This window comes from Schistocerca cancellata, chromosome 9, assembly GCF_023864275.1.
Source record: "Schistocerca cancellata isolate TAMUIC-IGC-003103 chromosome 9, iqSchCanc2.1, whole genome shotgun sequence".
NCBI lineage: Eukaryota > Metazoa > Arthropoda > Insecta > Orthoptera > Acrididae > Schistocerca > Schistocerca cancellata.
The window spans coordinates 482,911,596-482,927,345 of NC_064634.1; the positions used below are offsets into that span (position 1 = coordinate 482,911,596).

Here is a 15,750-nt window from a genome sequence, read left to right on the forward strand (position 1 = left end):
TAATTTTTTCGGATGAATCCAGGTTCTGTTTACAGCATCATGATGGTCGCATCCGTGTTTGGCGACATCGCGGTGAACGCACGTTGGAAGCGTGTATTCGTCATCACCATACTGGCGTATCACCCGGCGTGATGGTATGGTTACACGTCTCTGTCACCTCTTGTTCGCATTGACGGCACTTTGAGTAGTGGATGTTAGATTTCAGATGTGTTACGACCCGTGACTCTACATTCGATCCCTGCGAAACCCTACTTTTCAGCAGGACCTGTACGGATACAGAAAATGTTCTACTGCTGCCCTGGCCAGCACATTCTCCAGATCTCTCACGAATTGAAAAGGTCTGATCAATGGTAGCCGAGCAACTGGCTCGTCACAAACCGCCAGTCACTTCTCTTGATGAACTGTGGTATCGCGTTGAAGCTGCATGGGAAGCTGTACCTGTACACGCCATCCAAGCTCTGTTTGGCTCCATGCCCAGGCGTATCAAGGCCGTTATTACGGCCATAGGTATTTGTTCTGGGTACTGATTTGTCAGGATCTATGCACCTAAATTGCGTGAAAATTTAATCACGTGTGAGTTCTAGTATAATATATTTGTCCAATGATACCCGTTTATCATCTGCATTTGTTCTTGGTGTAGCAATTTTAATGGCCAGTAATGTATAATAACTGCAAGCTTAAACAAAAATGGTTCAAGTGGCTCTGAGCACTATGGGACTTAACAGCTGTGGTCATCAGTCCCCTCGAACTTAGAACTACTTAAACCTAACTAACCTAAGGACATCACACACATCCATGCCCGAGGCAGGATTCGAATCTGCGACCAGAGCAGCAGCGCGGATCCGGACTGGAGCGTCTAGAACCGCTCGGCTACAGCGGCCGGCTAGTTGGTTTTTATGTAGATGAGCGTACACAAGCATATGCTATATTGAATGCATGATGATTTAGTTAGTAACGTTCTCTTAAATGAAACTTAATTGCTTACATACGAATATATTATACATTCATGCTCATAAATTAAGGATAATGCTGATACATGGTGAAACAACGCTCTGGTGATCTGTTTTCGGGTTTAAATCACCTCGGGATATGACCATGCGGTGCATTTGGTGGCGCTGGCAGCAGTCCATGGGGGTCCGGAGTGAAGCGCCTAGAACCGCTTGGCCACAGCAGCCGGCTCCACTGCAAGTACTACGACAGTTAAGCGAGAGGAGAGAAAATTTGATTTCATGGTCGAGCGGCTGCTTATAAGCCACACATCACGCTGGTAAATGCCAAACGACGTCTCGCTTGGTGTAAGGAGCGTAAACATTGAACGATTGAACAGAGGGAAAACGTTGTGTAGAGTGACGAATCACGGTACACAATGTGGCTATCCAATGTGGCGAATGCCCGGTGAACGCATCTGCTAGGGTGTGTAGTACCAACAGTAAAATTCGGAGGCTGTGGTGTTATGGTGTAATCGTGTTTTTCATGGAAGGGGCTTGCAGCTCTTGTCGTTTTGCCTGGCACTATCACAGCACAGGCCTGCAATCATGTTTTAAGCACCTTCTTACTTCCCACTGTTGAAGAGCAATTCGGGGGTGGCGATTGAATCTTTCAACACGATCGAGCACCTGCTCATAATGCACGGCCTGTGGCGGAGTCGTTTCATGACAATAACATCCCTGTAATGGACTAGCCTGCACAGAGTCCTACAGAAAACCTTAGGGATGTTTTGGAGCGCCGACTTCGTGTTAGGCTTAACCGACCGACATCGATACCTCTCCTCAGTGCAGCATTCCGTGAAGAATTGGCTGCCATTCCCCCAAAATTCTTCCAGCACCTGATTGAACGTATGCCTGCGAGAGTGGAAGCTGTCATGAAGGCTAAGGGTGGGCCAACACCATACTGAATTCCAGCATTACCGATGGAGGGCGCCACGAACTTGTAAGTCATTTTCAGCCAGGTGTCCGGATACTTTTTATCACGTAGTGTATTGCTCAGAATAAACTAATGCGACCAAAGTAATGAATTAGCGGCATGCACACATACAAAGGCGGTAGTATGGCGTACATAAGCTATGAAAGGCCAGGGCATTGGCCTGTCTGTCACTTGTACTGCGATGATTCCGACGGGACTATTGCCGCACGATGGAAAGTAACAGCCTTTGAACGAAGAATAATAGATGGAGCTAGACGCATGGGACAGTCCATTTTGGAAACTTTCAGGGAATTCAATATTCCGAGATGCACAGTGTCAAGAGCGTGCCGTGAATACCAAATTCCTGGTATTACTTCTCACCATGGATAGCGCCGTGGCCGACTACCTTCACTTAACGACCGACAGCAGAGAAGTTTACCTAGAGCTGCCAGTGCTAACGGACAACCAACACTCCATGAAACAACGGCAAAAATCAATGCTGGATGCGCAACGAGCGTATCCGTTGCGACAGCGCAACGATATTTGGCATGTATGGGCAATGCCAACAGACGACCGACGCGAGTGCCTTTCCTAAATGTACGACATCGCCTGCATCTCCCCTTTCGGGCTCGTGAGCAAGTCGTTTGGACCATGGGTGGCTGGAAAACCGTGACCTGCTCACACGAGTCCCGATTTCTGTTGTTAAGAGTTGATGGTAGGGTCCGAGTGTAGTGCAGACCCCTAGCAGCCGTGGACGCAAGTTGTCACCAAAGCACTAGTTAGACACTGGACTCGCATTCGGGAGGACGACGGTTCAATCCCGCGTCCGGCCATCCTGATTTAGGTTTTCCGTGAATTCCCTAAATCGCTCCAGGCAAATGCCGGGATGGTTCCTTTCAAAGGGCACGGCCGACTTCCTTCCCTGTCCTTCCCTAATCCGATGAGACCGATGACCTCGCTGTCTGGTCTCCTTCCCCAAGACAACCCCAACCCCCAACCAAAGCACTGGGCAAGCAGGTCGTGGCTCCATAATGGTCTGGGGTGAATTTGCATGGAATGGACAGCGTCCTCTGACCCAACTGTACCGATCATTCACTGAGAATGGTTATGTTCGGCTACTTGGAGACCTTTTGCAGACATTCACTGACTTCATTTTGATGGATGACAATGTACCGTACCAGCGAGGCACAATTGTCCGTGATTGACTTGAAAGACATTCTCGACAATTTGAGCGAATGATATGGTCACCCAGATCGCCTGACATCAATCCCGGCAACAATTTATGAAAGGTAACAGAGACGTCAGTTAGCGCACAATATCGTGCAATATCGTGACGGCTAAGGAGGCAGCGTGGCTCAGTTTCTCTGCAGAGGACATCCTACGGCTTTTTGAGTCCATGCCAGGTCGCGATGTTGCACTACGCTGGGAAAAAGAAGGTACGATGACTTTGTCACCTCACTGGATTTACATGAACATGTAGATACCGCCGGAAGCTTCGTGAGACTCATCGTCGATGATGTTACTGTACTCATAGAACGTTAGAAAATTGTAGTTAAATGCAACAAGACCTCCAAAGAATCGGCGCTTCATACAGTGACTGACAACTGACCCTCAACGAAAACAGTTGTAACGTGCTGAAAATACGTGGGCAGAACGACTCATTATACCTTTTCGAGACATTTGCAAAACAATGATTGGAAGCAGTAACATCCATGAAAGGCCTACGAGTATGCGTGCACAGAGACTTCGTGTGGAACGACCGCATTAACTAAATCTTGCGTAAGGCAGACGGCGGACTGACATTCTTTGGAATAATCCACAGGAACGTCGTTCATGAACAAAGAAGGTAGCTTACACAACCCTCTTAGGACCATTACTTGAGTACGGCTCCTCAGTCAGTTATCTGCACCACATAGGAGTAATAGAGGAAATTTAGAGCATCCAAAGAAGAGCAGCACGTTCTTTTACAGTTACGTTTAGTAGGCACGAAAGCGTCACGGAAATGCTTAGCCAACTCCAGCAGCACACGCTGTAAGAAAGGATTCTCTACTGTTAAAGTTCTGAGAGCATATGTTAGCAGAAGTGTCTACCAATATATTGCTTCCTTCTACGAATATCACGCGACAAAACCACGAAGAAAAAACCATAGAGATTCTAGTCCACACAGAGGGTTCCCAGCAATCGTCCATCCCGCGAACCATTGGCGACTGGGGCAGCAAAAGTGGGAAGTGAAACCGGTACACAAAGCCAACCTCCACGACGCACCATCAGGTGACTGGCACGATGTAGATATAGAAAATGACAGGTTACTACAAAGAAAAAGTGAGTGTTTAAATTGAACAACAGGTACTGAAGGTCTGTCTGTTTGATATTAGAAATAAAGATTGCCACAAGAGGAACAAGCCTCATACAGCATCAAACGAAATGTGCTGGACGTTGAAACAGTGTATACCACAGACGTTAGCTGAGGAAAGGATTAAGAAAGTAAAAAGTCTGCATTCTCAGTACTACCGACAATCACATGTTATTGAGACCACGAAGAGAAGCGGTGCAGGCTGGGAGGGTTCTTACGTACCAAAAGTATAGTTTTCTGACACACTTTGATTCACCAGTAACGTGGAACCTTAGAGAAGCTGATAACTTCTCGGAATAAGTAATAGCTTTTTCCATCACGACGTCCAGTTTCGTTAATTCCTGTAGTAGTCGACAATTATAAACGGTCATACGGGTCATACGGGTCTGCCGAGCGCTGTTGATAAGCCGGGTGCAGTCAGCCCTTGTGAGGCCAATTGAAGACCCTGTGGACTGATAGGCAGCGACGTCACGAAAACTGACAACGGTCGGGAGAGCGTTCTGCTGGCCACATGCACCTCCATATGCGCATCCACCGCGCATATGGCCTAAGGATGACACGGTGGTCGGCCGGTACCGTTGGGCCTTCAAGGCCTGATCGGACCGCGATTAGTTCATACTGAACAGATTTTTACACGTATCGGCTGTTTTCTCCTTTTTGTGTTCTATACTGTTGCGACGTACCATGCAATGGCCAAAGAGAAAGAAAAATTGGAGATTTCCTTTCAGGACTCGACACCGTGATGATTTTATGCCTGTGCATGAAATGTAAATGCCGTGTGGCGAGGGCCTCTCGTCGGGGACTGTTCGTCGAATGCATTTGTTTCTAGTTGACGCCAGGTGCTTTCTAGTTGACTCCAGTATATACTGATGCGTGCTTTATGGCACGTCTAACCATACGCTCCTTTCCTCCGCTCACTCTGAACCGCGATCTAAGGATCATGTGAATGACCACTTAGCACCGTGATCTAAATTGAGGCCGCGCGGAATGGCCGCGCGATTAGAGGCGCCATGTCACTAACCGTGGGGCCCCTCCCGCCGGAGGTTCGAGTCCTCCCTCAGGCATGGGTGTGAGTGTTGCCCTTAGCGTTAAGTGTGACCTCAGCAGTTTGGTCCCCAAGGAATTGACACACATTTGAACATTTTGTCTAAATTGATGGTAAGCCCGTCAAGAGCACACTCAAATTAGATGTCGCGAGTTTTTGTAGATGAAAATTTAAAGAAACAGTCTTTCACATTTATTGCTGTAAAATTAACGTCCACATTTTGTATCGTATGTAACCAATATTGTCGGGTACCCGTTACGAAATATTCGATGAATAATGTTATTGCTGATACAGCCACTACATATGAACAACTTTTCCCAACTAAGTAAGTTGAAGTCATGAATATTCTCGTGTATGTGACATTTGAGAATGTTCTCTATCCTGAACAGGCTTTTGTCATCTGTATACTGACCGACACATACCGTGGCTGCACTAGCATTAATGGTAGCAGCTGAAATTAGAAGAGCTCACCTCATTATCATGTTGTTGTTGTGGTGGTGGTCTTAAGCCCAAAGACTGGTTTGATGCAACTCTCCATGCTAGACTATACTGTGCGAGCCTCTTCATCTCCGAGTAACTACGGCAACAGACATCTTACTGAATTTGCTTATTACATTCATCTCTTGCTCTCCCTCTACGATTTTACCCCTCCCCCCCCCCCCCGCGGTCCCCACACATTTCCCTCCAGTACTAAACTAGTGATCCCTTGTCTCAGAATGAACTCTATCAGCCGATATCTCCATTTGGTCAAGTTGTGCCACAGATTTCAGATTTCTTGTCTCCCCAATTCTATCCAACGCTTTCTCATTAGTTACGTGATCGGCCCATCTACTCTTCAGACTTCTTCAGTAGCACGACATTTCAAAAGATTCTCTTTCTATCTGAGCTTCTTATCGTTCACTTTTCACTTCCATACATGGCTACACTCCAGACATATACTTTCAGTAAAGGCTATCTAATACTTACATCTATATTCGTTGTAAACAAACTTCTCGTCTTTAGAATTGCTTTTCTTGTCATTGCCTGTCTACATCTTTTGTCCTCTCTGCAGCAGCCTTCATCACTTATTTTGCGCCGAAATTGCAAAACGCATCTACTACTTTAAGAGTGTCGTTTCCTAATCTGATTTTCTTAGCATCACGTGATTTAATTCGACTACATTCCATTAACATCCTCCTACTTTTGTTGGTGTTCAATTTGTATCCTCCTTTCAAGACATTGGCCCTTCCGTTCAACCTCTGTTCCAAGTCCTTTGCTGTCTCTGACAAAATTGCAGTGTCATCGCCAGATTTCTTCCCATTCCTACTCCAAACTTTTTTTTATTTCCTTTCCTGCTTGTTCGGTGTACATCTTGAATAATATCGGAACATCGGCGATAATCTACAAGAATGTATCACTCCCTTCTCAGTCACCGCTTCCCTTTCATGCCACTCGACTCTTATAAATGCCGTGTGGTTTCCTTACAAGTCGGAAATAGCCTTTCGCTTCTTGCATTTTATCTCAGCTACCGTCAGAATTTGTAAGAGAGTATTCCAGTCAACAGTGTCCCAAGCTTCTTCCAAGTCTACAAATGCTAAAATTGTACGTCTGCCTTTCTTTAAAGATCCACATTGTTGCCGGTGCAACTACGGGAAAGGCTGCTGCCCCTCTTCAGGAACCACACGTTTGTCTGGACTCTCAAAAGATACCCGGCCGTTGTGGTTGCACCTACGGTCCGGCTGTTTCTATCGCTGAGACATGTAAGCCACCCAACCGACGGCAAGATCCATTGTTCATTGGGGGAGCGAAAGGGCTCGTTACCGTATGAAAATAATAGTTGCAGACTGAATCGCCACCCCGCTGTCTCACGTAGGCCCACTCCTACACTTCCGCCTTACGGCGACCGGTCCCTGTAGTGGAGAGACAGCCACACGCTGTACAAAACGCTCCGTCAAAGCAGTAGCAGTGTTACCGACACTCGCCACAGACCTGATAAAACCGCCATTTAGCGATGTGGCCTATCGAGAAGCCGGAGATTCGCCGTACGGCAGAAATCGTAGACTGTGAAAAGAAGGAACTGGAGGATTACGGATACTGCCGACTCGGCCCGAGTCGGACACGAACTGCATGTAGAGATGCAAAACATGTCGAGTGGAGAAATATATTCGGTACTTTGTGTCAAAAACGATTTGCTCCGATGAGGAAAGGAAATTGCAGGAATGCGAGAACTGACGAGTCGGCACGAACAGGTGAGTAACGAAACAATTCCGTCGCTCAGACGCCGCCGAGAGGAACGAATTGGAAGAATACGAAAACTTCCGACCTGAAGAGAGTCAGGCATTAACTAAATGCGAGGAAGAATACGTGATGGTAACCAAACAATTTCAAGCAGTGACGAAACGCTATTTCGATTCTTGTGTAATACTCGTTACCCAGTAATGAATGCGTACGATACGAATCAGTCCTGTTGAGATGGACAAGAAGAAACCGACTTGTCAGTTTCGGTACATTCATGAGATTTTCGTAGCCGCGTGAAGGAAATCACCTTCTTACAATTTTTACATTTCTGAATTTTAAAATAAACTGCGTAATGCATGCGAGAAGGGAAAAACTGACAAATATCATTTATGGGCGTACAGATACTTGGTAAAACAGATGGAGCTTAAGGTCAATAAATGCACAGAACGCTTACTGAAAAAGAGAGATCCCTTCACAAAAATTCCAGTCATGATCTCAAGCAGAAAAGTGAAGTAGTAAAGACATTGGCGTACCGGGTTAAAAGAATCTGTGAACCGCAGCACTTGCAGATACAGCTCGAACATTAAATAATTACTTTCAGAAGAAATCGCTCTTCTCGCAAAGAGATAAATGAGGTACTGTATCCTAAAAGATCTGAAGCTTCCAGATTGCATCAGCAGAGTACTAAGAAGACATGATGTTGACACAGTGTATAAACCAACGAGAAAGGTGCTGGAATACCATTCAGTACTGCAAACGATCTCCGACAACTGCTTGCTACAGCAGGAGTACAGAAAATCCCTTGAAACTTCCGTCAGGCGTACTACATCTGTCCAGCACAGGTACATTGATAGTAGCAGATCATGCACTACGACCAGGTAATTACCAAATTCGTTTATCTACAGTCTTTACTCCCTGTGATGTACGAAGAGGCCATAGAAACACAAAAGCACACCAACAACAGAGCAGGACTCAAATTAGAGAAGTTGTGTGCCCTAGAGCGAAATAAAGCATACAGCACCAACTCTTCTCCTCGAAAAGTTCAGTTGGTTGGTTGGTTGGTTGGTTTGGGGAAGGAGACCAGCCAGCGTGGTCATCGGTCTCATCGGATTAGGGAAGGATTGGGATGGAAGTCGGCCGTGCCCTTCCAGAGGAACCATCCCGGTATTTACTTGGAGTGATTTAGGGAAATCACGGAAAACTTAAATCAGGATGGTTGGTTGGTTGGTTGGTTGGTTTGGGGAAGGAGACCAGCCAGCGTGGTCATCGGTCTCATCGGATTAGGGAAGGATTGGGATGGAAGTCGGCCGTGCCCTTACAGAGGAACCATCCCGGTATTTACTTGGAGTGATTTAGGGAAATCACGGAAAACCTAAATCAGGATGGCTGGACGCGGGATTGAACCGTCGTCCTCCCGAATGCGAGTCCAGTGTCTAACCACTGCGCCACCGCGCTCGGTGAAAAGTTCAGTAAAATATGCCAGCGCGTCCCCGCGTTTCTTGGGTAGCGGTCTGATGATGTGACAACTCGATCGTTGCGTGTATGTGAATCAAAAATTCGGCGTGGTGAGTTCGTTTAAAGTGAAACTAGTGTCTGCAAAGCCTCCGGCGATGTCTCCAGCATTAGCAGGCGAAACGCCAGTCACATTAACATGCTGCAGAAGACGGCCTTATGTTCATGCAACTAAAACCACCACGAATGCACGCAGTAGATCTTACTAGTCGTTCAACCTATCTCTCTCTCTCTCTCTCTCTCTCTCTCTCTCTCTCTCTCCCCTGCTTTCTTTCTTTCTTTACCTCTCTTTTACCTGAAGGCCTTAAAATGATCTTTTGCAGTTTTCATGGTAATCTTACATACATTCTAAGCTTTTGTATTTGTATTCAGAATTAATATGTATTTTCATAAGGAAGGCCTGCTGTACATGATATTACAGAAACAATATTTTATATTTTAGGAAGTGGTGAAATAGACCAGTTATACAGAAACTGTGTCCGCAGAGCCCGGGGACTCTGTAGAGCCTCTGAGAGGGCTGCACCAAAACAATATCAACTTGAAGGACGAAGCGCCAGTCTTGTTACACACTAAGAAAAAACACTTACAAAAGTTATTTTTTCTCTCTGTGTGTTATAGCCAAAGATTTTCCGTAGCGTATTGTGTCAGTTCTGTCTATGAACGTTCCAAGTTTTTTCGTGCTGTGTTACTTGTCACGTCATACGGAAGCTACTTTCGTCCTTAAGTTTTTCACGCCAGTAGACTTGAAAGAAGATGAAGAACTGATGGCTCAGATGGCTCTGAGCACTATGGAACTTAACATCTGAGGTCATCAGTCCCCTAGAACGTAGAACTACTTAAACCTAACGAACCTAAGGACAACACACACATCCATGCCCGAGGCAGGATTCGAACCTACGACCGTAGCGAAAGCGCAGTTCCAGACTGCAGCCCCTAGAACCGCTCGGCCACTCCGGCCGGCGATGAAGAACTGACCAGCTTTTGAAATAAATACGTTTGCCCGTTGCATACGACCTACATGCAAAGAACATGGTTTTTTCTCGTATTCATCGTATTCACATTCACAGTAATGTGCACAGTAGCGAGCCAAAGCACTACTATCACCTGATAAACAGTGTGTCGGTCCATCTTTACCATTAACTACAGCGCTGATTCTGCGTGGCATGGAACCATACACCTATGCACAGGGCGTGCATTTCCGGTAAAATAAGAATAGGCGGCCACGACATTGGGATCACGGATTTACTTCAAAATTTGTACACTTTAACTAAACCATTAAAACAACATGATGTGCAATAGTAAAGTGCAACTCCTAAAAAATCGCAAGAGATGTTTAACGTGCCTATTACGTGACGTATGTACCTACGCGGAGGTGTGGGAGAAAGGTCGTTGATTAAGAGACTATTCGAATCCTGCAAACAGTTATTTTTTAATCACTAGTCACGTTCTAAATTATATGATATTGAAGACGTAATACAATGAAAAAAAAAAACACGTCCATTTTCATGAAGTAGTAGTCAGTTTCATATGTTATTTGCCTATGTAATATTTTAATTACATTTTCAAGGACGAGGGACAGGCTTGGAAAGCCGAAGTCAAATCTCGACAAATAATGATACGAATGGCGTTATTCAGTAATATAGTAAGACACAATGGGCCAGAACACAAGAGTAAGTAGAATTACTCGTCAGATGCGCTCTCGACATCACACGTTGCAGGATGGTATTATCATACAGACATTGGAAACATAAATTGAAACGGCATCTACTACACCGGATGAATGCAGTTATCCCGCATTTACAGCGAATGTTCAGAATTTTTAAGGAATAACACATATCGCTGACATTTCGAACAATTTTTCTTTCTTCCGGGAGCATAGATTAAAAATTAAGTTCGAGCGGGAGCCGAACCGTCGCCATAGACACGTTCGTTTCACGAATCTGGAACGCTAACCATTTTCTTAATCCCATTTTGTTCTTCATTGTTCGTTGCATTTAGTTCGGAAATGGAAATGAGCGTACGTACGGCATTGTGGGCCGGGAAGTTCGGCCGCTGAGGGCAAGTGCTTACTGCATTCGTCGCCACATTGGGCGACTTGCGCTTCGCAGATGGGGATGAAATGATGATGATGACGACAACACAACACCCAGTCCCTAAGCGGAGAAAATCTCCTGCCTCAGCCGGGAATCGAACACGGAACGCTTGGCGTGGCATTCCGCCGCACTGAACACTCAGCTAACGGGGGCAGAAAACCCATTCACTCAGTTTTATTATTATTATTATTATTATTATTATTATTATTATTACAGAGGCCAGCTAACGCTCTGATCAAACACGCTGAGCTACCGTGCCAGCGTCCACTTGAATACCACGAACCCTAACCTGTGGCCCCTACGCTGGCCGCTGTGACCGAGCGATTCTAGGCTCTTCAGTCCAGGACCGCTCTGCTGCTACGGTCGCAGGTTCGAATCCTGCCTCTGGCATGGATGTGTGTGATGTCCTTACGTTAGTTAGGTTTAAGTAGTTCTAAGTCTAGGGGACTGATGACCACAGATGTTAAGTCCCATAATGCTTAGAGCCATTTGAACCATTCGTGGCACCTACTCACAAATACATACGCCACATAACAGGGACGTAAAACTTCTCTCGCGTTTTATTTTCGGAATTGCCAGAGTAGTGCACCTTACTACTCGCACGTTACGTTGTTCTAATCACCTACAAAAGGTGTACAAAGTTCGAAGTAAATCTGTGATCCCAACGTCGTGCCCTCCGTTTCTAAGAACTGGTGGTTTGTGCGCATGTTTCCAGAGACTCTCGTCAGATTCTCTGCGATGAGCGGTGTTAAGTCCTGTCGAACACCATTTCAGATGTTTATATACACTACTGGCCATTAAAATTGCTACACCAAGGAGAAATGCAGATGATAAACGGGTGTTCATTGGACAAATATATTATACTAGGACGGACATGTGATTACATTTTCACGCCATTTGCGTGCATAGATCCTGAGAAAGTACCCAGAACAACCACCTCTGGCCGTAATAACGGCCTGGGCATTGAGTCAAACAGAGTTTGGATAGCGTGTACAGGTACAGCTGCCCATGCAGCTTCAACACGATACCACTGTTCATCAAGAGTTGTGACTGGCGTATTGTGACGAGCCAGTTGCTCGGCCATCATTGACCAGACATTTTCAGTTGGTGAGAGATCTGGAAAATGCGCTGGCCAGGGCATTAGTCGAACATTTTCTGTATCCAGAAAGGCCCGTACAGGACCTGCAACATGCGGTCGTGCATTATCCCGCTGAAATGTAGGTTTTCGCAGGGATCGAATGAAGGGTAGAGCCACGGGTCGTAACACATCTGAAATGTAACGTTCACTGTTCAAAGTGCCGTCAATGCGAACAAGAGGTGACCGAGACGTGAAACCAAGGGCACCCCATACCATCACGCCGGGTGATACGCCAGTATGGCGATGACGAATACACGCTTTTAATGTGCGGTCGCCGCGATGTTGCCAAACACGGATGCGACCATCATGATTCTGTAAACAGAACCTGGATTCATCCGAAAAATTTCGTTTTGCCATTTGTGCGTCCATGTTCGTCGTTGAATACACCATAGCAGGCGCTCCTGTCTGTGATACAGCGTCAAGGGTAACCGCAGCCATAGTCTCCGAGATAATGGTCCTTGGTGCTGCAAACGTCGTCGAACTGTTCGTGCAGATGGTTGTTGTCTTGTAAACGTCTCCATCTGTTGACTCAGGGATCGAGACTTGGCTGCACGATCCTTTACAGCCATGCGGATAAGATACCTGTCATCTCGACTGCTAGTGATACGAGGCCGTTTGGATCCAGCACGGTGTTCCCTATCACCCTCCTGAACCCACCGATTCCACATTCTGCTAACAGTCATTGGATCTCGACCAAAGCGAGCAGCAATGTCGCGATACGATAAACCACAATCGCGATAGGGTACAATCCGACCTTTATCAAAGTCGGAATCGTAATGGTACGCATTTCTCCTCCTTATACGAGGCATCACAACAACGTTTCACCAGGCAACGCCGGTCAACTTCTGTTTGTGTATGAGAAATCGGTTGGAAACTTTCCTCATGTCAGCACGTTGTAGGTGTCATCACGGGCGCAAACCTTGTGTGAATGCTCTGAAAAGTTAATCATTTGCATATGACAGCATCTTCTTCGTGTCGGTTAAATTTCGCGTCTGTAGCACGTCATCTTCGTGGTGTAGCAATTTTAATGGCCAGTAGTGTACGTCGATTCCGATCGTGTTTCGTGCAGGTCTCTGTGTGGGAGATGTGCAACCAACACGTTTGTCTTGTGTACGGTAGCTGTTTCCGAAACCTGCTTTCGAGTGGCAGCGCGTGCCCGATGAGCACCGGGGTGTAGAGATGGGCAAAACTGTTCTTTTCAGAGATCGGATTAGAACTGTTCACTCCCTGAAATGAATTAGCTCTTTTTCATGACTCACCACTCATTTACAATAGAAAATAAATGGAAGGCACATTGCCCTTTAAACTTGGTTTATTCCAGTACTATACCTGTATTTTGATCTTATTTGATCCTATTTTGAAGTAATACAGATAATGAGTAAGAATTTTGTATTGTTTATTGAAATTCCCACGATATGACAAAGTTTTTGATTATTGATTTATTTTGCACTATCGTGGGTTTTTGGGTGATCAGAAAATGTTGTAACTTGAGATTTACATTAACAATATATTTGGCTATAATTTATTAAAATTTCATTAACCTCATACAAATACATCGCAAGCCATATATTTTTAAAATGAACGTTTCCTTCCGAAGACGTCTAAAATCGCAAAATCCGTACCAGAATAAGAAAAAAATATATAAATTTGACTGTAAAACGAAAGTGCTGCATATAGCCTTACGCAGAATAAAACAAGGGAAATATCGGTGTATCACATTTTGCGATACGTTTATCGGTTCGCTCATAATTAAAGCGTAAATTCGAGTGTCCATAATAAAAATCCTATAGTAAGAGGAGTCGTCAGGAACCTAATCTGATCAGTTTAAACAAATAAAAATAAAATAAAAACAAATGATGTATACATAACATAATAATGTAATATACATAGCGGTATTACTACGAAGAACAATATCCAGTAGAGACGAACTCCGATGCAGAAGCACTGAGTCGAGCAGGTCGAGCCGCGAGCTGTATTACTGCGTGAGCTAAGACCGCAGAGACCAGAGTGACACCTGAGTTGCTTTGCTCAACGCTCTGGCTAGAGTCGAGAACGGTGGGGTGAGCATTGAGTGGGCGAGTTCCGAGGGTGGGGGGGAGCGGTGAACGGCCACCACTCACCCGCTCCGAGACAAATCGTCCATTCCCTTGTGAGCAGGTTGTTGCAAGTAGTTCCTATGTTATCCGCTAGGTGGCTTTCTGTCCTGTTGCTCGCATCAACTGCCCAGAGGGCAGGACGTGCGACTGAAACGATCGCCGACAGAGTGCAATGCGAAGTTAAGCTGCGCCATACACTGCACGCGGCAGACGACGCACAGAGACGGCACAGCATATGTGAAACACAAAATCCAATGGGGCACTGCACAATGCAGGCAGCCAAGGTAGAAGCAGGGCGGAGGCCAGCGCTGGCTGTGTTGTGTGGCGTGCACTGTGCTGTGACCAGCAGAGGCGCTGCTGATATGCTCCGTCTCTCTCTCTCTCTCTCTCTCTCTCTCTCTCTCTCTCTGCCGTGGGAAACGTTTGGAGCTACCGTTCTTTTTTTCTGAATCACTGATTGTTCACTCCTTTGAAAGATTCAACTCTGTGAATCAGTTCAAGAGCGGATCCCCCATCTCTACCGTGGTGTTGCAGCGACGTGACGACGGCCGAGTGGGCGTCGACGGCCGCGTCGCTGGCGCAGGTGGTGCAGGCGGCCGCCAGGCACCTGCTGTCCGCGGAGAGCACCGGCCAGCCCGCCGCCGCCAGGTACCGCCAGCTGGCGCTGTCCGCCGTCGAGCGGCAGTTCAGCCACGCGCTCGGTGAGTACCCGCTGCTCTACCTGCGTCTGCGCCGCTACTGCTCCCCGGAGTCCCATCTCTCACGAGAAGAGCGAAAGCTCTAAGAGGCGCCAGACGAAGAAACCGCTGAGGTCAGGGAGGGTCACGTCTCAATCTTTCTATAGGTCTACCAATCATCGGATGCTTAAAGACTCTTCTGGCGAGCGCGTCTTACGTAGCTCGTAGGCAAACTAAGTTACACTACCTTCTTCAGAGAGAGCCCGCCACACTTCTATATATCAAAAGATTAGTAAAATTTTTATTCAGACAGGTTCGCGCCGCTCTAGCGGTCGAATTGTGGCCTTCAGAAAAATTATGTTTCGGCGCAGTTACCTTGGGAACTTGCCACTGAGTTACAATTTATTATGCAAGTGAATACAATTTAGACTCGAAATTTAAAGAATTAACTCAAGAAAGGAGTATATTTCATTGCATAACACGATATCTGACTCTTCTATGTTGACCCTGCTAAGCAACTAACTTGAGTGTGCCCAAATTCCTCACGTAATATTATGTAAATCTTTACCTATTTTTTTATAACCCTCAAAAATTAATGATTGGTATGAGTCAAGGAACGGATATTCTGAACAGGTAAGTGTTATCGGTACCAGAATAGTTATTAAATTTATTCGTTTTAGCAGAGACAAACTAATTAGATTGTTATTAAAAATTTTC

The 15,750-nt window shown here is 45.9% G+C and overlaps 1 protein-coding gene across 1 annotated transcript in view; it reads left to right on the forward strand.

Moving 5' to 3' along the window:
- The first annotated feature begins 10,192 nt into the window (after positions 1-10,192).
- Positions 10,193-15,750, forward strand: part of LOC126101511 (uncharacterized) — a 936,969-nt gene continuing 931,411 nt past the window's right edge. Inside the window, exons 1-2 of the mRNA XM_049912155.1 lie at positions 10,193-10,230; positions 14,891-15,057. Coding sequence (XP_049768112.1) covers positions 10,193-10,230; positions 14,891-15,057 — 205 coding nt within the window. The remainder of the gene's footprint in view (positions 10,231-14,890; positions 15,058-15,750) is intronic.